Source organism: Phalacrocorax aristotelis, chromosome 2, assembly GCF_949628215.1.
Source record: "Phalacrocorax aristotelis chromosome 2, bGulAri2.1, whole genome shotgun sequence".
Classification (NCBI taxonomy): Eukaryota; Metazoa; Chordata; class Aves; order Suliformes; family Phalacrocoracidae; genus Phalacrocorax; species Phalacrocorax aristotelis.
In genome coordinates this window covers 23,297,657-23,322,584 of record NC_134277.1, presented here as the reverse complement: position 1 = coordinate 23,322,584, position 24,928 = coordinate 23,297,657, and the positions used below count along the sequence as shown (strand labels likewise).

Genomic DNA, 24,928 nt, shown 5'->3' with positions numbered 1-24,928 from the left:
ACAGGCTTAGAGGATCAGCATCCCAATTTATTTTGAAATATATTGCACATTTTTTCCAACCACAGAAACTCCCCTGGGATTCTCAATTACACTGGAATTCAACAGAGCATTCTCTCTTTGAAGGGTCCCTATCAGACCAAATTCTAGTTAATTTAAAAATATAAGTTCAAAAAGGATTCACTGTATTGCTTTTGCCCCACACCTTAAACTCCATTCAAACACAGGTTGCCAAGTACCCAGAAGAGTGAAACCACCTTTAAGTACTATGAAGCACGTCAAATTAACCAAATTTAACAACAATTACAACATTGCTCAGAGTGACTCTAATTACAGTACTCTTACCTACCACAGCTCCGACAGAACAGATGAAATGTTTGCTGACAGAAACATCATTATCATGCTGATGGTACTTATAATCAGAGTACAGCCAACATTAGGAAAGCATACACACACACTGTAGTCATCTGAGAAGTGACACTTGGACTTGCATATTTTAAAAACTAATGTGAGATAAAGTCTGAATCTTAGGAAGTTTGGCAAGAATTAGAGCAGTGTAAGAAAATGAATGCCTGTGGTGTATATCTAAATGATGGGGTACAGAAAACGTCTTTCTGTGTATAATGAAACTGCAGAGTTGTCATCTCTTCCCATAGACCTTAACTCCCATTAAGTACTCTGGAATGAGCCTGGTTTCTAACTACATAAAAAGCAGTGGGTTTTGCTGTTAGGTTTTCTTTTTTTCCTTTTTTAACTTAAAATAAGCCAAAAATGAAAACCACAATTAGAATAGTCACAAACTTTCAGATATGCTATTCTTACATAAATAATCTGCATGTGACCTATCTTGTTATGTACATTTTTCTATTATTCCTTAACTAGTAATTGCTATATCAGTAGTCCTAGGAAAAAAAGTTACTTTGTTTATCCACTGGGATGTTTAGTAAAGCTCCTTACTTTCTTACACCACCTTTGCCCTAGTTCCAAAAGCAGAAACCAGTTATTTTAAAATTGCAAGGTATCAATTAGTGCTCAGAGCTGTTGTCCAAAGACCCCAAGGACATTCAGGCTTCCAACAAGCACCGCAGACCTGTATTTTCAGGTGTGAGCAGCATTGTGTTGTGACACAGGTAGAGCGCAGCACCAGTTTATACTGAAATAAGAAAAAAATTTGATGTTTACGTGAAGTATACTTAGAAAAATAAATATCTTTTGCGAAATAAATGATCCCTATGTTTGCACACGCCTGTTATAATTACTTAAGTGAACTGCTATTTCGATCAATATTAACTTTAACAAATAACTGCAAAAAATGCTTTGCGTAATGTAATGTTCATTCACAAATTCTAGAGTCATTTCAAAAGCCTAAATTATAAAATGTCTTCCTGTGATGGAAGCATTGAGACTTTTGGCAGGATTCCTTGAACTTTCTATTTAAAGCCAATCCTTTATCCACAGAAGATAATTTAGCTGTTCAAAACTAAAAAATGGTGAAAGATTTACTTAACCATTCTGACATACAGATTTAATTTACAAAATGTTTCACCCTCCTTAAAAAGGAACATTGCTACTTACCCCATCAAGCTTTTTTTTCTTCATTTTTAAAGAGCTTGAATTTTATACTTTAAGTATGTGCCTAACTTCACAGTTTTGATAGTGCCTCTTTTTACCTAAGCAAATAATTTGATAAACTAGAACAGTGTTGAATAGTATATTTAAAAGCCATTGATGCCAACATTCAGTTTTGGAAAAAGGGGATGCCCTTGCCATTAAAAATGCATCCTTAGAAACTGCTGTTCTCCCAACTGCTTCAGCAAGTCCAGCAGAGAGCTACCAAGATGATCAGGGGACTGGAGCACCTCCCTTATGAGGAAAGGCTGAGAGACCTGGGTTTGTTCAGCCTGGAGAAGACTGAGGGGGGATTTCATCAATACCTATAAATATCTAAAGGGTGGGTGTCAGGATGATGGGACTGGACTCTTTTCAGTGGTGCCCATTGACAGGACAAGGGGCAATGGGCAGAAGTTGGAACACAGGAAGTTCCACCTTAATATGAGAAAAAACTTCTTCCCTGTGAGGGTGCCAGAGCAGTGGAACAGGCTGTCCAGGGAGGCTGTGGAGTCTCCTTCCCTGGAGACATTCAAAACCCACCTGGTCACGTTCCTTTGCCCCCTGGTCTGGGTGTGCCTGCTCAAGCAGGGGGGTTGGACAAGATGACCTCCAGAGGCCCCTTCCAACCCCTGCCATTCTGTGACATTCATAAACAGGAGCCAACTCTGTGTACATGTGCACACACGTGTGTTGGCAGCAGGGTAACAAACACAGTCAACATTAGAATCTGGGTTTTAAAAATCATGCCATTTGTTTTCACATTAAAAACACAAACCTACAGATAAGCTAGTTACATTCTCTGGGTGCCTATTTACATTTAGCTACAACTTTGTGAATATTCTGCACCGTATATTACTCCTACACTCCTGACTCTCCTAAGAAAATCTTACGTGGCACGTATGGGTCCATCCAGATGACCATATAATGAACTTAAACCACCACCATTGATCTTACTAATTGCATCTGCTACTTTACGTAGTTCTTGTTTCTGCTTGGCTTTCTTTCCAAACACCGTTCCAATTGTTAAATGGTCAGAATACACAAAGTGACAGATTTAGTGCTTCCTTGGCAATTTATATAACTGACTGCAACTCTGTTGTTCCAGTGAATCATGATTTATTTGTCTCGCAATGCAGCACATAACCTTTTAAATGCTAGGGAAAAAAATGCCAGAGCTTCTTTAAAGTTTATATATGACTGCCCACCACCATTCCTCATGAACAAGGTTTTGAGAGACAAATGATAAAAGCAAGCTGCGAATTCCACCCACCTACTCCCGGCCATTTCCTGCTTTCATCACTCACACGTACTGTACTTACAGACAAGCATCCTCACCCAGAGCACCAGTGCACTCTTCTAGACCCCTCTTTTCCACCTGGGCAAGAATATTTTTCTCAAATTAATGATAGGTATTCTCTGCTAAACATGGAGGAGGATAATATTGATCTCTACCAGCCCTCTTACTGGTGCGTGCCACACTCAATCACATCAAGTGAAATTAAGAGCAGACTGTAGGGTTTTATTTATCTCTCTCCATTCCAAAATTGCGACCCCAATGCCTGTCTGTGGCCTTTTCTCATACCCGACTCTCCATTCCTTCTTCTGCACTTACTTCCATCACCTTCAAAAACCGGTTTAATGTACTCCTCCCCTTCTCCTCATTCAAATACACTGTTTTATTCAGGTGTTTATATTGTGCCCATCTCCCTGGTAAATCAACATGTAATGACTCATTGCTGTCCACCAGTGCCCGAACTAAGCCAGATAAAAGCCTTCAGCACCTTTAATTATGAAAGTGATAATGAGAGAGGAAAGATTGTTTACTTTAAGTGGAACAGCAGTACCTCCAATTAATGCAAATAAGACCTACTCATTGAAAATCTATTTATCCAACATGCACAGCACAAAGTATTTGGATAGTTCTCCTTATATTATAATTCAATTTTAAAAATTTAGGAGGGAGAACTCAGCGAGCTGATAAAATTGTTTTTTCCTCAGATGGTGACTATAAAATTAACAATCCATTTATTAGGGTGTAACACTCACATACCACCTTTCCTTGGCAGACTTTAAAACTGCAAAGGGGCCTGCTTCTCTAAATTGTCCTAGTTTGCAGAAGGGAAATAGGGCTGCAGAGATAAAGTGACCTTTTCTAATAATTCAGCAGATTCATGCTGCCTGTGGCCTTCTCCTACCTCACCCCAAATTAGCCCTCCAAAGCCCAGTTTGGTGCTCCATTTACTAAACTCCATTCCCTAAATGTTTGCCTAGATGTTTACTAAATAAGCAAGAACATTGCTTTGCACCGCAAATATGCTTGCAAGTTGCACAAGTTACAAATCCAGACTTCAGTGTAATGTTCCCTGGAAATAGACCCCAAAATCTAAGCCATTTTAAATATTTTATTTAGTTCTAGTGCTACCCATGGCATAGACTGCAATAGAAATTACACCATTCAATCATGAATGAGGATCTTGGGTAAGATCATAAAATAAAACATTGGTAAATTAATACATGAAGAGGAACGGATAATTTATAGAATAGCAGTTGAATAATAAAGAATGGAGATGACAAGCACTTAAGCTGTGTCAATGCACCTCATCTAGATTGGGTGGGGCAAAATTACAAACCCATTTTCTAGCAGGTCGTGATATTGTTTGTTTTGGAACACAAACAAATGCTAACTAAAAGGAGAAACGCTTCCCTTGGCCATCCTGAGTTTTGCAGGTCAGTGCAAGATAAACATCAAGGATTTTATTTCAAACATTTCCATTTGGTTTGGACAATGATGGTAAAACCATTTGAAGTGAATTTGTTGTTATGCTTGTAAGGCAACAGCATGTTTAGAACAGTTATTTAGCCACAGAGGGTGGTTAGACTCAGTGCAGCATTCAACTTCCACTTTCTGGAAAAAACCAAGGCTATAATTTAGGAAGCTACAAAAAGTACATTTACAGATACTACACGCTTTTGAGATGTTATTGCTATTGAAAGAGACTTTATAAATAAATATGACTTTGACTAAAAGCTAAGGAAGTATACCTGTGTCAAGGAATAAACACCTGAAATTAAGGAAACGAGAGTATCTTTCATCTACCAGTGGGGGGGGCGGGGGAAAGGAACAAACCCAAAACACCACCGACCAAATCCAAACCTACTGAACATCATATAGTCCACTACACTGATAAAGACAAAACACCCATGGTGGGTAAACAAATAAGAGTCAAAACAAACATCTTCCCCCACCTTGTAGAAAAAAAGGAGATGCTTTCCTCTGCTGTATAAAACAAAAAGCCAGACTGTCACATTTATGCACACTGCTGCCACATTCTCTAATGGGTCAAAGCAGGTTCTTACGACAACAAATAATTTTGCTTTATCACGCTAACTTCATTCACTATCTTTCTGAGTTTTGGGAACTGTTATCTGGAAGGTGCTAGTAGAAACAAAGAAGCTTCCCTATGAAACAGTCCACAATAACAAGAAACAAGGCATAAACCCTGTGTAACAGGTGTTTCAACAACAGGTAATTGATGCAGCTACATTATTCCCAACAAAAATATTTTACGACAATCTTTAAAAAGATCTGAAAACAAGTTCTGGCTTGGGGCAAACAGGCACAACTTCTATTGAAGTTAATGCTTCTCATATGAAATGGAATACTGCAATACAAATTCAGAAAAATCAATACTTAAGTTTCAAAAAAACACTACCTTATAGGTTGAAAGAAGCCACTTGTAATCATATTTAAATGGCCAATATCACAAATTCAAAGTTAATCAACCAGCTCCACTGCTGTAAGTGAAAAAGCTGTCAACTTACTAAGAAAGGTAGGCTACTGAAACAGAAAAATGGAAAATTCCTCTAATTCAGCTATATTTTACTCTAGTTGATCAAGTTTCCATTTTTACAGGAACAGTCACCAAAAAAAGCCACTTATACTGCTGTCATATTTGCTTAATATAATTTTGGCTGATCCAAATAATGTTCTCAAAACCCAGCCAGAGACAAGAATAGCTTTGCAGACCCAATATTTGTGATATGATATATAAAGCGAGATTCTATACACAAATTGGCAGTCAGGTGTACCAATACACAAGGAAAACGTAGCATGTAAAAAAGTAAGAAAACCAAACACACAGTCTTCTGGCCCCTGCTGCATATCCAGTAGATGTTAAAAAGGGAGTGTTTCTCAGGGGAAAGCAAATATTAGCAGCAATGACGACTTAGGCATAATAATTTCCTAGAGTTAAACAACTGGTTTTGTTTCAGAGGAAACACAGTGCACCATTATCATTATTATTCAAATGAAAAAAAAAAGATCATCCATAATCTTACCTAGTTCTGGGGGTAGCACAGTAAGACGATTTCCCTGGATATGAAGTTCCTTAAGCTGAGTGAGCTCACCAATTTCTTTAGGCAGTGATATCAGGTCATTGTCTCTAAGACTCAGCTAAGAGTGGACATAAAGTAGTCAGAACAATTTTCAGTGACCATAAAGCAGCCTAAAACAGAACTCTACTCCTTCTGCCCCCTGCTTTCTCCTAAAAACTCAATTCTTCCGATTTATTTACAAGTGTCTGCTGGTAAACAAGAAACAGTTCCAGGTGTAGTGGTCTATTCCTACAAACATACCCTACTACTCCTCAAATTGACTAGATTCTATTCCTACAAGCGTTGCAAAAGTGAATTGATTTTCCAAGAATTTAGATAAATTACTTACTATCTGCAACTTTGTGAGCTTCCCAATATCTGGCGGCAGGATTTCAAAATCGTTGTCACTTAGATAGAGTGCACGCAGGGTGGCTGCAAATTAAATAGCAATATATAAACAGGGTGGCATATAACCCAACCATTTGAGGTCTAATCAATAAAAGGGAGTCAGGTTTGATTAATAACCCTGACTCAGTGAAAAGCCTTTGACATACCCAGGGCTTACCATAATAACAAGCAGGTTAAACTTAGATTTACTGGCTTATTGTATTGTTGGTGAGTTCAGGAAAACATCTATATTCAAAAGGACTAGCACAATTAACAATTTCTACAATAGTAGACTCTGGCAGGTTCTGGCATATAGTCTCAATGCTCAACTGACAGAATACAGTCATTACTCCTTATTACCCCTGATTCTTATTCATTACATCAATTTGCGTCCTAAACAAACCTTAAAAAAAATCATCTCAGTTTTCTGGACAAGTACACATCTATGTTAAGCTCTATAGAAAGGACAGCCTAACACTGTGAAACAAACCTTAAAAGAGAGCAGTACAGAAGACTCAAATTGTGTAATTTGAAATTTCCACGCTTAGACTCTATGAAATTCACAGAAAAAGAGATGACCCAGCACAACCATGTAGCTTGCTATTATTGAACGAGCATACATGGCAGTTTGAGGGGAAAAAAAAAATTAAAATGGAGACTTAAAAAGAACTGTTGTGTGCAGTGGGAAGGAAGGTGGTCAGGTCAGCAAAACCTCTCCTCCCCTTTCCAGAGAGGAGGTCCCATTTCTCTTACGCAGTTTACTCCTCCTCCTCTTTTCATTTCATTATATGTGACTGTTTTTAATAATGCTGACTTAAAAATTTCCCTCTGCCAGTTTACAATCATGAAATCTCTTGGACAGTGGCACTCCCTCTCCCCTCACCTGTCACTTTTGCTGCTAAATGCACTGATCCTGAAGTCACATCAGCACAGTACACTGAAAAGATCAGTAAGGTAGCAGAATCACTGAAATCCAGAAAGTGCCTGAAGTCAAGTTGCTTAGGCAACCATAATGTATCCCTTTTGCACATATGCATTACAATACCTTTATTTTAACTCTCCAAGTATGTATTTTTAACATCTACAAAGGTCAGCTTAACTCTACTATTCCTGTGCCAAACTTTGTAACCTTAGTGTATTTTTTAACATACTGGTCACTTCAACATCCATAAGCTGTTAAAACTATTTCAGTGATGAACTATCAGGAACACAATTATTTCCAGAGCCAACACACTACAGTTGCCTTGTAAAACATTTTACTTTCCCCTGAGGCTCGCAAGCTTCCATGAAGTTTTAACGGAGTATGGCACCCAAGGAAATATTACTCCAAAGAAAACTAATATACCATTACTAACCAACTCTGCTCATGTCCAATGGTGTCAGGTGATTGTATATCAGCGATAAACATTGCTGAGCTATGTAGAAATATTCAAGAGATATTCAAAGGAAAACATAAATATCAGAAAAAAATTCTGTTGGAGTTTGGTCTCCATCAAATATATTTCAACTGCAGAAAGCAAAGCACCATATCATGATGATTTGTAGAGTTTTTAGAAAAGTTTCTTACTCAGATAGAAGAAGTTGCCTGGTAGAGAATTTTCATTTAAGTTGTTGTAAGTCAAGTCAAGAACCTCCAGAGCTGGTAAAGAGCCAAATCCCCTTGGCAAGGTGTTTAACCTGTTCATGCTGTAGGTGAAGAGGAAAAAACAGAATGTGACATCAGTATTCACTTCATCTGGCAGAAATAATACAGGCAACAAAAGTTTCATTTCTTTAAAAAAAGTAATCTATACCAAAATTCCCTTTCGTTTTGTTTTGAAAAGGGCTTGATGCTACAAGATACTAAGCAAGCCTTTTGCAACACAGACCTTTTTCAGCTCTTACTCTCAAATATGCCCAAAACTTATGTTCCCGCAATGGATCCTGTCTGTCAATCAACAGCCACACCTGAAACACAAAGCAAAGGGGAGAGAGGAGCCACAGTGCTATGCCCAGCTCAAAGCATGCCACTAGGCAAGGTGGTGCTTGGTAGATGACCCGTCTTCTAGCTAAACCACAAATTACCCCTTTGCACAGCATCTTTGCCATCTACCATTCCCCCATACATACATACAGTTCGTCACCATGGTACCGAATACGAGTACTTTGACTGCACGGGTATTTACGTTCATCGATAATTGCTACTCAAACCCCTTAAGAACAGCAAATTTGTGTCACTAGACAACTATTGATGCACATGGAGCTTGAGGTAAATAAAATGTCAGCCCTCTGACTGATGAGGCTTAGCCTAAAAATAGCCCATTCAGCCAGTCTTAGAGGGTTTAGAATACCAGTTGTTAGTGGCAAAAGCCAGAAAAAGATGGGAAAAGCTCACAGGAGAAAAAGATTTATCTGATAACCTGGAGCTGACAAGCTACAGAAAACACAGTAACTTTTCTTTGACCTCAAAGGGCTTGAATGGGGGGATCCAAATAGTCACTAGAGCTGCTGCAATGACAAAGGCAAGGAGCTGGAGACTATATTCATAGCACCTTACTGTTTGCGTACAAGCTAGAGCTCTGGCTGCTTATCACAGGAACAGAAAAGAACTACCAGCTCATTACTTACACTGTCCCTAGCATATGAACAGCAAACAGATAGCTTGCCTGTACGCATCTTGCTTCGTTTGTAACCTGGGTTTGAAAGTGGAACAGAGAAGACAGGCATCTTCAGGAAGAGCATGTACACGTAGCTATTTTGAAGAACAGGATTTTATTCTTATGATGGGAAACAATCATGACCTTTCACGTTATGTCTAAACATATTCTTAATTGGACTCTCCTTCTGACACAAAAGTGATAAACAGCAATAGCTACAACTGAAGTCAAAAGATGATGTAACACTGTGAATTTACGGAGAATGTTGTAATGCTAATAACTATGAAAACTCAAGTCAAAGATTTGACTTGTCGAAGTCATGTACCCAAAAATAACAACTTTTGGCTCTATTCTCTAGGGCCTTCCCTCCCCCCCATGCAATGTTTGTCAAACACTGTGCTATACTAGGTGATAAGTACTGTGGAAGGTATCTACAGGACAGCTAATAAGGCCATCTTCTAAAAGTCCTTTGGATGCTGAGTTAAACACAAAGGCAGCTGCACCTCCAGACTAAGCACGATGACTACACATACAACATTTTTTTACAGACCGATACACCAGTCTCATTTTTCCTCTCCCACTTTTGCAAAAGCCAGATCCACCAGAGCAAGAACCTTTAGAGATCAGCCCTCTGTAGCTAAAATCTTATTCCTCATCATCCCTGATAAGAAGTACTACCATGGACACACACCTGTAGTATTACTGTTGCAGCAGTAGCTGTTAAAACACAGGAAGGCATTCTCCACTATTTTTACTGCAGACTTTTTACTCCTTTTAAAACTGCTCTTTATATCAAATAGGACTAAAGAAAGCAGCTCCTTTTTCACTAGTAAAAAGAGTAAGTGCCCCTGATGGCCTTCCCTTTTGTAAGCAAGGAACAGGGAGGAACAGGGAGAGAAGGAGTGTTCTCCCTATTGCCAACAGGCAGATTGATATCTGTTCTTTGGCATGGAAAAAGAACCAGCTGAAAGTCCCTGCCCAGCACTATTTGGCCCTGCAGAAGTTCAAATATTGAGCTTGTGCCACAGATGCCATGGCCATACCTGCCTTCCAATTTTTTTTTTAAGCTTTCAGTGCAGCAGTACATCTTCCCTCTTCCCACCCATTACTTGATCCTTCTGCACCAAAATCCTCCCAAAAATCATCTATGCTCTTATTCAAGCTTCCCCTCTCTCTCAGAGGGTTGTTTTGATGCCCTGTGTGGGTACGTGCACTGCAGATGACAAGAGGGTTTCTGGGCTCCCCCCACCGAGCCCCAAACTATTAGAGCAGAGCAGTTTCCCCTTCACTGATTCCAAGGACCTCTGAAGCCAAACCCATTTTGCAGAACTAAACTTATGTCTGGAAGAATATGGGCAAGGAGGACATTAAGAAGGAAGAGCATTTAATCTACAAGGTCTTGGACCACATGACACATGAAGGTGGCAACTGTGGTTCCAGACCTAAACGTCTGCTGGTCTTAACACCAAGTGGCCTTTTGTACTACATTAATAGAAAAAATGTAGTGGAGACCAGTACTTCATCTACAAAAGCACTTGTTACTGCTTCAATCCATGGAAAGAGCCCAACTTGTTCCTCCCTCTATACACTGCAACACTTCCATACGCAATTCCAAAATATGGATTTTTAACTCCCAAGGCATACAAAATGCTGCTTTTCAGAGCAAATATTAATTAATGATCTAATCCATGTTCAAACAGATATTAGGGTGTGCCAGAGATCTAAAGTGATCAAGTAAAGACCAGAGAAAAAGATCATCATGAAAACATTTATTGGCATTCCAACGGTTCAGGATGCAATTCAATTAGCAGCACTTTACAAAAGTATCTAAAGCAGGATACACAGAGCCTAGCCAAAATAATCTGATATTTAAAGTAATAAAATATCCTGTTTGATTAAGGAGTTCAGAAGTTTGAATTTATAAAATACAAGCATTCTTTCTATGAGAAGCCTATAAAGCTAAAGCTCACCCCCCTTACTAGTGCTTTCTTAAGTAGTTACCCTTTAATTCATCCACTTAGTCTTGACAAGGTTCACATTTCTTAATAATTTGAGAAAGTCCTCTGCAACTGTAGTTATTAAAAAAAAATCACCAACTCTACTGGAATATGGCACATGAACACTTAACAGGAATGCCTCTGGCTCAAATTCAGTCAATATTAGCTTTCTGAATTAAATGCACACCACATTTAAAGGTTTGCTCCTTCTTTTACAGGTGTAGCAGAAATGGAAATTTCTTTAATCTCGAATTTGGGACTTTGGAATTAAAGTCCTAAATTAACATGGAAAATGAGTATTTGGTTTCTTTTTTTCTTTTTTTTTTTTTTTTTTTTTTAATTAAAGCAGAACAGAATATAGAGCCTGGCTCTTCCACAGCAACCACAAAATTAAGAGAGAGTTGCTAGGGAAGTAAAATTCAGTAATTGTTTGACTTCAGTATTAGATGAATGCGCGTTGCTGTTGCCCTTGAATGGCAACCTTGAATGGGGTATCCGATTATCCAGGACGCTAGATAAACACCCTGGAGCCATAATTGCCAAGTTATCATCACAAACATTTTCAAAAAGAAACTTTAATAGCAAAAAATACAAAGTTCCAGTTTCAGTTGCAACAATGTTTGACAGCACCTCTACTACAGCAAAATTTTTGCATTAAGATACGCACCCAAGATTCAGGTGTTTGAGCTTCTGGAGGCTGCTGATCTGTGTAGGCAGCTCCTCAATCTGGTTGTTGAAAAAGTTGAGCACTTCTATGTTTCTCAGGTCTGCGATGTTTGCTGGCACAGCTGTGGAAAAGTTTTCACAGTGAGAGACTGCAATTAGAGCAACCTACCTAGACTACAGATGCTCTATTAGCATCATTAGTCTTTTGCTCTGTTTGTACAGTGGCTGATGGTAGAAACAGCACCTAATAGCTATCACAACAAAAGCAAAGCTTGTATCAGAGAAAGTCTCCTATCTGGAATCTGTTCTCATTGCTGAGTTGCTTTGTACTCTTCAGAAAATTACTACCAGTATTGTAAGATCTTTTGATTAACAAAGACCACTGCAGACAGAATGCTCTCATAGACTAAAGGAGAAGCAGGGCTTCATCTGTGTTCATGTAGCGCACACAGGTCTCAAAAGAGCACAGGTTAAGGGACACAGATAATGTAATTCTGAGTTTTTAAAAAAATGGATACACAAGTAGTTACACCAAAGGTAACAGTTTTATTAAAGGTCTTCAATAGCAAACATGAAATAAAAACTGACTTTTAGTGCTGGCCCATTCCACTTACTGGTCAGGTAATCCAGTATCCACGTTGTTGTCCATTTAAGAATCAACAAAAATGACAAAAAAATTAAGTTCAGCCCTAAAAGATGAACTGTTCAGCCAATCCCATTTTCAGTTACCTCCCATGAATGAATAACTGATCAATACAATGGTTACATTGGATTAGCAAGAAATCAATACCTGGTTATTATCCAGAAACATGAAAAATAAAGAAGCACAATATGAATATGCCAGTGCAGGTGAGGTTAAAAAGCTATCTTTTCCCCCTTAAACTTAGTGAGATTTAAGCAGACAGCTGAGGTTTATATAAAAGGAGGTTGGCAAATCACCTGCACTGAAGTTTGCACCTGTGTTCAATATTCACCTTCGTTCATTCTCAACTTTGACTGTATCAGGAACCCATAGAGTGCACATCTAAATAATTAGAAGTTTTTATGAGGCCATGATTTTCTTTTATTTGTTGGCATGAGGCAATCTCAGTCTTAAAATGGAGTCAATAATGTTTACAAAGCAGAACATTATAGTATGTCACATTTACAAGATTATAAGCCTAATTACATTGTGAATAATAACAGGATCCCTAACAAACACTCTAATTACACTACATAAATATTACTGGTGAGGGTCATATTCATTGCAGGAGATTTTTAAACAGACTTTTTAAAATAAAGTCATTAAAGCAAATCTGAACATTTAAAAGCCCTCCCTTTGTGGTGTTTTCCAACTGGTCCATGCATATCTGTCACTCAATGATGGCAAGACTTATGTGTCTTCAGAAAGTAAAGGGTAACATACTACTATTACTGTTGTTTTAAATTATTCTCTAACAGAAATTAACTGAGGATTTTAATTGACATAATTCAGCTGTTTCCAGCCTCAATATTTCACCAGATCTGTAATTACCAGTATTAAAATGTTTTCCTTTCAGAAATTAGACTTTATAATTTGACTTTGATGAGATGCAATGGACTGGCAAACCACGTTTCTGCCTTCTCAAACATATAGTATGTTTATGCAAGACTAGGAATCCGAAGGATTAGCAAACAGGTTTTAGTCTAGTCAAAGCCTAAACAGTACAGGGGAATTGTATTTGGTCTCTGAAGTTACACTGTTGATGCAATTAATAAAAATTTGATATGAAGGTTTTGGCCTTTTTGACAGTGTATGAGATTACGCTCTCCTAAAAAAACACAGAGCAACTTAACATCACAAGTTACGCTCAATGTAACGCAGACCCCAGTTGTGGGAACACTGAAACAAGAGCCTGACATTCAGGAGGCCAGACTTCCCAAACCTACAGTCAGCTTGGCTGCCTGCGTGTCAGTTCTGCATTTCAGTTATTCAGGCTGAACCGCACCACGAGACGATAAAGAAATTAAGAAGCTATTATCCAAGACACAGAGTTCGCAAAGACAACTAAAAAAAATCATATCTTACACCAAAGAAAATACTGTCACTACAAAGACTGGAAGCCCATGAAAGTTTTTTGCTCATGGTCTGAGGCCAGCCTACAGAAACTGTCAGGTTACAGTGACAATTTGTTAATGCTACACTCATGCAAGGAAAGCCAGCAATACCTGACGTGTGTTTCAGTTGAACCAGTGTTGGTCAATGGGCACCTTACATTTAGTCAGTCCAATCCACAGTGGATTTAGATACTTAACAACCTCTTACATCATGAAGTAGCAGCAAAGCTGTTCTGCATCTGAGAGCAAACTGCAAGATGGGGACAAGTACCCTCCAAGCAGCCTGACAGAGTCCAAACAATATGTGACATCAAGCAAAAAGCTGGACCCAGTTACTGAGCTACCTTGAACTAGCAACACTGATTTAGTGGATATATCCTTTCAAATACCTGTCCAAACCAGCTTGCTTCCCCCTTAAGAAAAAATGAATTCTTCAGCTTGTACTTAATTTCTGACTTAAGCTAGGAGACTATGGAGAGATGAAGAATCCTTTCAAGGAAGAAGGTGAGCAGCTGCCTTTTAAAAGAAACAAAAAAAAAAAAAAGAAAAAAGAACACCCCCTCCACAAAACCAAAAACAACAAAACAATTTAAAAAAAACAACATGAAACTACTTGGAAAAAAATTACACCTAGACATCAAGATAGGAAGAAAATGGCTTCCAGAGATTTTTTTGTGAAGATTACACTTGCACTGCAGATCACAACATCAAAGAGAACACTAGTTTCAAGGGGGGTTACTACACAGTTTAAATTCTCGAAGTCTACCTGATCATCCCACTTGTAAACACAGGGCAAAAACTCACCTTCCATTGGCTAGTTTATCAGAGGTTTTTAATTTGGTCATCTTTTGTCAGGGCGCAGGTGTAAGTGTTCCTAGTGAACAACCAGAGCTGTGTTCTTACACACTGTCGCTAAATTCTGATATATCTGCGTAATTCCCACATACTGTATTTTATGTTGTGAATTAGGATACTTTATATCATTATTTTCTTCAAGCTATACTAAAAGCTGCACAGGTAATCAGGCTGAGATAAAAAGGCTAAAAATTTAGCAAAGGATTTGAATGAAATACTTTTTGTGTCTCACCCTATTAAACCAAAATTAAAAGCCCCAAACCACAACTGTATTTTTGGTTTTGGATGGAGGGGCTGGAGGTATTTCATGAGAAAGAAAAACAGAGGAATAGCTCAGAACAGGCTTATGGTAGGGGAGAGAGGACCTTTTCCTATAACAGCTTATTTTCTGGTTCAACAGTTAAGATTCATTTGTAATATGAATGCTCTCTTGGATTCAAAATTAGAAGACCGAAATTAAGTCCTGTACTGGTCTTGTAGCTAAACTGCACAGGTTCAGTACCTTCACATCAGTGAAGGTCAAGCAGTGGTTCAAGCAAGGTTAACTAGGCATATAATGTTCTCTGTTCTGAAGTTTATACAACTGTGTCCCAACTACCATCCCACTGTTGTGCTGCAAATTCTTCCCAGATACAAAGCAGACTGCCAAACACCAACGAAATTCATGTTCTGGCAATACTGAATTCCACTCAAGTCACCTTCTCATGATGAGCGGTGAGACCGAACTGCCGGCATTCTGGTTCCATTCACCCACATATTTACAGTACAATCCACAGTGTCTTAACAACTCTTCTAAGACCATCTGCTGCCCAGTGTCATTAACAAGTAAACTCCCCCTCAGCAAATGCTAGTAAAATTTGGCAGACCGACGCCTTTGAATTCTCCTGTGAAGCTTCAGTCACATCATGAAGCCCCATTCATATTAAGCCTCACTTCACAAGACCAGTAATAGCTTCCTTCCCCTTGTTCAATACTGGAAATTGCATAGAGGGATTCACTGTGACAGCTGTAGAGTTCACCTTGATTTCAAGAGCTTGGTTGAGAGTGAAAGAGAGGGTCTACAGACAGCACACCAAGGAATAAGAGTAAATAAGGACTGGCAACTTGTTATACTTCAAAGCTTTTAAAAACAAATATGCTCTTTTTTGTCCTGAAGTTAGTAGCAATTCTTTACAAACTAAAATATATTCTCATCAGAGCAGCCTTTCACTCAAGGCAAGTTTTTAATTTTATTCCTAAATAAGCAGCAGCTGTTCAAAAGTTGTGTATGTTTAGGAAATCATATCAGAAGAAGGATTAAACTCTACTAATCAATGCTTATATATAACTCCACACCTAAGTATCCTGGATCTGGACCTTAGTTCTCTCTCCACATCAAGATCCAGAAACCAACACTAGACACCTATCTTTACTAGAGGTCTGATGTTGCCCTCTGTTGGAGGACGGATGATGGGTTAGACAGACCTTTTAACTGAGACAACTATCATGCAGAGAAACATGCTAAGAACATTTAAATCAGTTAAAGCAGGTTGGAGTTACACGTGTCTCAGATGTAACCCTTTCTCGTAAAGCAGGAAGAGGTTCTCACACCACTGCTTAGCGCTCACATCCAGATCCAGCTCCTTTTGTACACCCAACCTCTAACAAAGCAGGAAGAAGGAGGAAATGGAAGAGGAGAAAAGGAGGCACATCTCTTGCCCTCCAGTTCCACACTGCCACTCTACAGTCATTCATCTAGATTTCAATACAATTCCTCTTTAGGTGGCAGGGTCTTCATACAGCTGAAAATGCACAGGTTTTCTGGTAAATGTCTATTTCTGCAAATGACCTCCAGGATTATTTGTCTTAAAGCTTCTGTGAAACACTGGAAAACAACAGGAATCCCCAAAACTTTAAAAGTGAACAAACTCAGGTGTTTGCGAGATTAAGTCTCCATTTGCTTTGGATCTAAAAGATGAAATTTAGTCTGGTTTTTTATACTTAGCAGGTACTGACATTAAATCAAACATTCCTAAAGACACTCTTAATAAAAAAGACCCATATAAAAATTTCCTTTACAAGTTAAAACTAAAATAAAAAAACATTTTAGACAAGGAAGCTCAGATGAAAAATGTGACAAGAGTCAATAAACTACCTAATTGGACAAGTGAAATTATTTTGTTAAAAAGTCTCCATGAGAGCAACACATAGCATGTAAACTGAGATAAACAGTTCAATTCATGTATACCTTAACACTGAATGTTCAGAATAAACATTGTCCACTGCTGCTCAGAAAACCGTATCTGTAACACCTGACTATTCATAAAACTATGTGCAAGTAAGCTTACAGTCTCCTCAATAAATATGATTCAAAGGCTACAGAAAACCTCCCATTGAATCCAATGGGGTTTGAATCAGACATCAAGTGAAATAAGAAATTTATTTATTTAAAACATGATTTGTTTATTTGACATTCATATGTTTAGAAACTTTAAGCTGCAGAATCCCTCATTCTTTCAGAATGTTTCTTTACTTAATGAAATAATTTTGCAGTACCTAGGAACATGACATTCAGTAGTACTCTAAACCTTTACAGGTTCTAAGGGAATATTTATCCAGAAGAGCTATTAAAATAGCACTACTTGTCAGAGAAGTGATTTATAAGACTATGCCAGTTTCTCATCAAATCGTTCCACTTAAAAGCTGGTCAAGAGTCATACAGAGTAAAAAGAACTCAGTACAGACCTTTGAGAGTGCTATCAGTCCATTGCAGATCCTAGATAAGGTTTTCTTGCCAAGAGTGAGAATCTACTTCTTAAACTTCAAGTAAAACCTGTGAACTATATAACAAACCCAGTTCTGCAGACTGTTGCTAATCCAGTTAGCGTCAACAGGAACTTTTCGTGAGTAAGGATCCCCTAGAGTAAAGGTCATAAAGACATGAAATGTTACTCACATTTCATGGGGGAGGAAGAATTTAGAATACTAAATACATAATGCATTCTGTGCATCCAATATAACTGCGCTCTTAGAGCTGGAGTCATGTTTAGATTCATTTGACGAGGGTTCTGTTATACTGAGAGCGAAGCAATCAGCTTCACCAAAATGAAAGAGGAATTAGCAGAGGGAGAACACAACAGTTTTCATTTTAAATATTCATAGGCATGCTGATATCATACTTGGCAGTTAACTGGAGAGAATCTCCTTATCCCAAGTGAAGCATGCAGTACTTAGTTTACACATTATGTAGTTCAAGTTCCCCCTTCTGCCCTCTCTCCACCCTCTTCCAAAGATGGATACTAACCTTCCCAACACTGAAAACATTAAAACCAAACTTGCTCCTTAATCTTCAGCTCTTTCCAGAAACCAGCAGAGTTTGTTTTTGCAATCATCCACAGAAGCACTGCAGTTATGAAAAAGTTCCTATGAACACGTTTAAATTATACTATAGCTCACTGATTGCTACTGTGCTAACAAAATAATTTATCAACAAACCGTTTTAATTTAGAAGCCAGAGTCTAAGAAGTGGTGTGAGCACAAGAAAGCTGAGAAGAGACCGGGAATCAAGTGACATCTAGTGAAGACAAAGGACAAATCTGTTCTTCTCTGAGAAGAAAGCTTAAGATGCACTTCTGAGTTTGTAGAGAAATACGAGAAACCAGGGGCTGAGGTTAGGAAGCAATTACTACGTTGAAAATAAATAACCTAACAGCAAAAAACTGCAACCACACCAAAACAGCTCACAAAAATCTGATTATTGTTAGCTTTTTTTACAGCAGAAAGGAACAGTACTGTTCAAGTGAGGATGGGTATAAAAACGTGGATATAAACATGTCCCTTAATTTCTACAAATAATTTTGATGAAAACACACTATTAGCCAAGCTTTTTGAATTAGTGTGACATGCAAGTACTGTAGGGGACCACAGCATCTTCAGTTTCAATACCTGTTTTGTCAGGAGTACATAGTTCAGCCAAGATGCTTTGCTACCTTACTTTTATGTCAGAAGGAAAAAACAAAAACAAAAACACCTAAACATGTGGTATACCATGCAAAAAGTTGAATAACTCAGGCTACACCCCCTTATTACAGGTCAGATGTGTTGATATTTCAACAACAGGGAATTGTTAAGAAAAATAACTTCTGCAGGACTGAAGAACTTTAGCGGATAGTGTTAAATTGAGATTTATTATCAGGCTTCCACCAAATGCAATTGCAAATGGTCTCACTAAATCTCAGTGAGTCTCCTTGAGGTGCTTAAGTTGTTTAAGCACGATCTTTCCAGAGTTTCACACTACTGCACAGTAGCTGGCTTTAGTTAAATCAAACCAGCTTAAGTTCTGCATGTTCACCCTTACCCCCGCCCCCAATTCTCTTTACTTCAGTCTATTTAACATGCTTTCTGCAGTCCACAAGAGGGACTAACCAAAGACGCCCTGAACACCAGGTCTTGAACAGATACTACAGGTTACCCTTCACAGGTCAAGGTCACTCAGCCTCTTACTCAGGCATACCAACCTACCTGTGTGCTTAGCAGAGCTTGTTTACAAAATCCTGCTTTCACTGTATCTGAAAAATAGTCCATAATTTCAGTTCACTTTATTGGGCAGTATTAATAGTACACTTTTTATACCACTGAAATGTTTTTAAGAACTCCCCTAGGACTATTTTCTACTGCTACTTGGATCAACTGACTCTTCCCCAACTCGGCATCACAGCCCGCCATACTGATGCTATTTATCAGAGACACCAGTTTGTCCTCTGAACACATGCACAGGAAAAGACTGTGCTAAAAAACCACACTGCTCAAAAGCAAAGTCAGCACGTGTTTACACATGCCCTTATTCCAGCCCTCAGAGCTGGGAACGAATTAAGCTCCCTCCTAGTTTGGGCTCCCTCTACCCAGTACTGAAAGCCACTGCTTTGAGTCTGTATGGTACAGAGTCCTCCCTGCGCCTTTACATTAACTGATCCCAGGCTTCAGCTGACATATTTCATTTCCAGCTACAGCAGATACTCCTTCTAGACAAGAGAAACCACATTACCACAAATTGCCAGCTTGAGATAAAGATCAGGAAATTATTTCACCCTAAGGGTTATTTTACTCCACAGTATTTTTGACACAGGGCACCAATGGAAATGTGTCATTATCCACTTCAAACCAACACACCTGATTACTAGAAGAACAAAAAGAATACCTAGAAAATAGAGTACAAAAGCGAGTATACAAAACTAAATCCAGTTTCCCCTCAGTGTAGACCAAATCTACCTTCTCACCTCCATCTTTCAATATTAGCAACAAAAAAATTCCACTTGGCTTGTTAGACAGCAAATTCTTTATGATACAAAATTAAGCTCTTTAATGATGTGAGTTCACCTGTGCAACATTTACTAGTTTTGAAAATGTGAACTTCAAAACAGTCTATATCTAGCAAGAGGGTTTCCAACAATTCTACATTACAACCTGTACATACACGTGGCGAAAGATCATTTATATGGGGCTTCCACAAAAAAAATTACAGTTATTTTAAGCCACTGGGAGGTAAGTAAAGACACAAGAAATTTGCACTAAAACATGTCAGAAACATTGAGACTTATAAAAAAAGGAGTTAATGTGTTTGCACATACCTTTTAATAAAAGAACAGCTCCTGAAGAACTATGACCTAGACACAAGTGATTTGTGTCTAGTGCCGTATTTAGTATGTACACTTACTTATGATGTAAAACTGACTTTGTTGCCATACAGTACAAACTCCGACAATTTAAATTATGCAAAAATTGGGGTAGTTTCAGCACGCACTCTTTATACCATTACAGCACAAAACTGTTTCATAAATTATTCTGCTTCATTCTCCCAAAGATTCTTAAAAACAAAATTTATGCTATTTAAAGCTAAAATGCTCTACCATCTGTACTTTCTCAGAACCAAAGGTTTGGGTTTTTTTTCAGGGAGAACAGAAAAAAGCTAACAAGGTATTTAATCTAAACATTTGTGCAAACTCAGATGTCACAAATTTAGTAAGGCATATGTATAGGTCCCCCTGTGTGCTGAGTTCATAAAAAGATTTCCCTTTAGAGATCCCTGCACCAGAAATGGGAAGTAAAAACAAATACAAATATATAACAAAAATGAAAGGCTTACAGTTAATTTAAAGCACCACTCCCAAGCACAGTTGAGAGGCCACCGTCAGGCAGGCGGGGGTCTTGTGCTTTGGACACAACCCTAGTTTCACTATGCAGATAGCTTACTTGCACCATTTTGGGGTATATCATGTCAGTACAACCGTGTGGAACAACTTACCAGAAGGAAGCAGAGGCAGAAGTAGAGGAGTATACAAGAAGAGGAGAATACAAGAAGCAGTAAAGAGTATATGGACATCTAGTTCCCCGTAGCAGTCAGCAAGTTTGCTGTATAAATAACCTGATACCAGGCAAAATGCAAAGTGTCAGACAACACCAGTGGGAGACACCATAACACATTTCAGCAGTCTGGAGAAGACAAAGCAGCTAGACTGGGAAAGAATTCAGGACAGACAGATGAAGTGTTGCTAACTGTCTCTGGACTACCTCCAACACATCCAGACAGATGTATACAGCCAGAAAGGTGACTTATAAAGAAGATGGCCTAACATAAGGATGACATCAAGGGAACCTAGCAGTATATTAAATAAGATCAAGGACACCCTCAAGAGGGTTAGCAGCGATAAAAGGACAAGCTTCTGTGCTGGTCACGCACAGAGAGCAAAACAATTTGGAAGGAGGTGGTAGAGCAAAGAAGCAGTAAGCTGTGTGAGCAGCAAAAAAAAGGACAAAAATTTTGAACTGTGTAACTGCTCTGCTGGAAGAAGGCAAAATGCACAAGGATGATAAAGAGTGGCCACATAGCTGTCAAAGGAACATGATGAGACACAACTATTCTGATAGGATCAGAAAGTTAACTCTGAAATAAAATTCAACTGTGGAAATGGGAACCAGCAGTAAAAGCTAATGGATAATCTCACAAAAAGAAACGGACTAAAGATGAGGAAAGGATTACACTTGAGAACCAAGGAAAACTCAGCAGAAAGAGCAGAGAACATCAAGGGACAGCAGCTCAGAGGAAAGGGAGAAGAGGACAGAGAATGTGACATCAGGTAATACAGGAGGTTTCAGAAAAAAAAAATAGTTATTCCAAATCTTTTGTAATTCAGACATTTGATAATACTGGGCAAGGAGTCAGAGCACAAAAGCAAATGGGTAGAAAAATTAGCAGGAGCAAACTATGAATAGGAGACAACTTTTGAGGACGTCTAAAGGCAGCACAAACACAGGATCACCTGAGGTTAAGGAGACTGAGGAGAAAAGCAAAACTAAGCTGCTGTTCCCTACCACCTACCAGGCAGACTGAATCGCCACCAGGCGCATAAGCATCTTCCCATGGAAGAAACTTCTAAATCTACTTAAACAGTGACCTCTAATGGACAAATCATATAATACCAGTATTTCCACTGATGGCAGAAACACTCATGAACTCCAGGTACAACCAGCTAATGACACAAAAGCTATAATCTCTCAACAGATTTTACAAATGATTCCAGCATTAATTAATCTATCGGGTAAGTCAGTCAAATAACTGTTAGCTACAAAACATCAAAAACTTACAGTATATCTCAAAAATAAGTGAAAATAAAACATGTCAAGTTGGTAGCGCAATAGTTGCGCACATGTTGATGCCCAGCACTTGCACCTATTGTCAATGCTGAAGTAACCTTTAACATCCCAGCCCACTCTCCCAGTCACGTCTTCCCCTCTGTGCACTCCTGGGTGGACTACTGTTAACCTGAGCTTACGAACGCTCTTCAGGCATACTTCCTATTCATGATGCAGTGCAGGGATTTTAATTGTTAAATCTCATCAGCATACCAAGTAAGGATATTAAGCGTGATTATAGTAGGATGTGAAATTTTAAGTACCTGGAGAATACCTTGAGTTAGCCTAGCTATCTAAAATCTACAAATTTCAGTACCACTTCATGGCAAAATAGTTCACAAACTCTGCTCAGCAAGGAAAAAAAGAAAGGCACGTAAGGCATAAGCCACAATATATATGCTCAAACAGTATTAACAATAGAGAAAAACCCTTTTTTAAAGGAAACATCTAATTCTCGTCCAATTATTGCTCACTTACAAATCTGGTGGCATAAGGCTACCAAAAGTTGAAGACTAATTTGCCCTGCTGACTTCAGTTCGAGCCTGCAGAGGTACTTTTTTCCCCCCAAAGGTAGCCCTTTGGTGGTCTAGTGTAACTAATTTTTTAAAAACCCTAAGCCCTCAAGACAATGTAATACGGAAACCTTATTCCCAGCTGGATGCCCTCTCTCCGCCCCCCTCCCCATCTCTCCTACAGCTCCAAACTATCCTGCTTGAAATGACACGGGGCAAGTCCCAGAGTAGAAGACAGACAATCTTAGCAATATGCCTTTCCTCTCCCTGACCTGGGCTCCCCAGGCACCCCAGTATTCTGCACTTCCCAACAATTGTCCCTCAGAAATGAAATGTGGTTATGAACCCACAAACTCTAGCTGAAGAGCTTTGAATGAAGTAGGATAAAGTTTGATTTCAAGAACTTCTATGACAAATTCCTTAAACACTTCAGAAGCCTCGTGACACTCCAAACCACTGGAAACCAAACACAGCAGAATACACAACTGACACAGCCACCCCAGCAACAACCATGGAGCAGGAACCTAAGCAGCAGCATGCTGGCTGGCCCTGCAAAACATGCAGATTTACATCAACACCTTAAGTTCACCTTCATCCTGCACAGGGGTATCAGAAAGAGCAAGTGGCCAAGATTACTGTGGACTTCAAGAGAAGTCAAGTTCCATTAAGACTTGGGTGAAGCAGTCCTAAGTGGAAGCACACAAAACAGCACAATGGATAAACATAAAAATCATTACTGTTGCACAGAAGAGGCAGAACAATATTTGTGATTGACCACAGTGATCAAGCATGGCTTCTACAGAAGTATGTCCTGTGCCTCCAACTCCCTCCATACCCCTCCAGCACAGTTACCCTAATTCCCTATCACTATTCATGTCCTATTAATGATCCCACTGAGCAGGAGGTGAATGTCACCCATATGTCCCCCAGCTCCCATCAAATGGCATGGAACAAAGACAACTTTGTCTTTGTTTGGTCACATCTACCCAAGTTACTTCATCACACTGAAAGGCAGATCTCTATCATTCAGCCATTCATTTCCACAAATTTGAGGAACATTTGTCAGGACTTCTATTCCATTTATTTGGATGTTAGCCAATGGGTTCAAAAGACACCTGGGTCAGGATCAGGCAACCTATGAAGGCTAAGAGCATAAGCAAGCGTGACTGTCTTTAAGTTTGCTTCTCATTAGATCACTAAATGATGGAACAAAAATTTCCCAGTACAATATATGGAGGCCCTGGCTTATATGTCTACGTTAAGTTAGGAAAAAACACACACTCGCTTTCTTCCTCTGCTTTCAACTGTACTGTGACAGGAGACCCCAAAGTGGAATCATGCTAGGTTTGTCACTTGTTGAGCCAGTCGCTGCATAAGACTGCAGAATCACAGCTATTTAGCTTCCCCTAGAGTTTACTTGTGATTTTGAAGCACAACAAGTTCTCATCAAGCAGCAAAGGACAGACTCAACTGTTCCAGAAGCTACCTGGAGCAGAAACAGCCAGTTCAAGACTCCATTAGCACAGCACCAGACAGCTGAAAAAAAATCCAGCCTAATATCCTCCAGAAAAAAAAAAAATTAATGTGGATTTGAGTACTTCTGATAATGAATGATTTACAGACATGTAAATGCACGAGCACCAGCAGTATGAATGGCATACTAGAAATATTAACAAAAACCATGCTACAAAAATATTCTAAGCAGTATGATAGATTTAATAGTGTGGTCCTCATACTTGCTAATGAAACTTTACTTACTTTTAATAGTTTCCTGGCAAAAATATGAACTATGGTTACATAATATATGCATATCCAGTTTTCACATGTATTTATTCTTCCAGATAGACATATTTACTCTAAACAGCACAAAAAAATCAGCAAGCAGAACACTCATTTAAATGGCAGAAAACTAGTAGAAGATGCTAATATGACCTTAGTGTAGCATGTCAAGTGTCACCGCCACCACTTTCCTAGTCATTTTAAGAACAACCTGATAAGACAATTAATTACATAGCTTAAAAGATTAGGTCAACAGTGTCAAATATGAGAATATGAACTGGAAATTTAGCCTTTTAAAAATGTGTGCTGTCTATTTAAATGTCCACATCAAATTGTGAAAGATTAGTAAGTTTCAGACTTGATGGGTTAC

The 24,928-nt window shown here is 38.7% G+C and overlaps 1 protein-coding gene across 2 annotated transcripts in view; it reads right to left on the bottom strand.

The window, feature by feature from the left end:
* The window catches only part of RSU1 (Ras suppressor protein 1), a 113,834-nt gene that overhangs the window by 70,999 nt on the left and 17,907 nt on the right, over window positions 1-24,928 (bottom strand). For both annotated transcript variants that reach the window (XM_075082730.1, XM_075082731.1), the window contains exons 4-7: window positions 11,670-11,790; window positions 7,937-8,055; window positions 6,332-6,414; window positions 5,947-6,061 (exon numbers count right to left, since the gene is read on the bottom strand). In XM_075082730.1, the coding sequence (XP_074938831.1) occupies window positions 5,947-6,061; window positions 6,332-6,414; window positions 7,937-8,055; window positions 11,670-11,790 (438 nt within the window). The remainder of the gene's footprint in view (window positions 1-5,946; window positions 6,062-6,331; window positions 6,415-7,936; window positions 8,056-11,669; window positions 11,791-24,928) is intronic.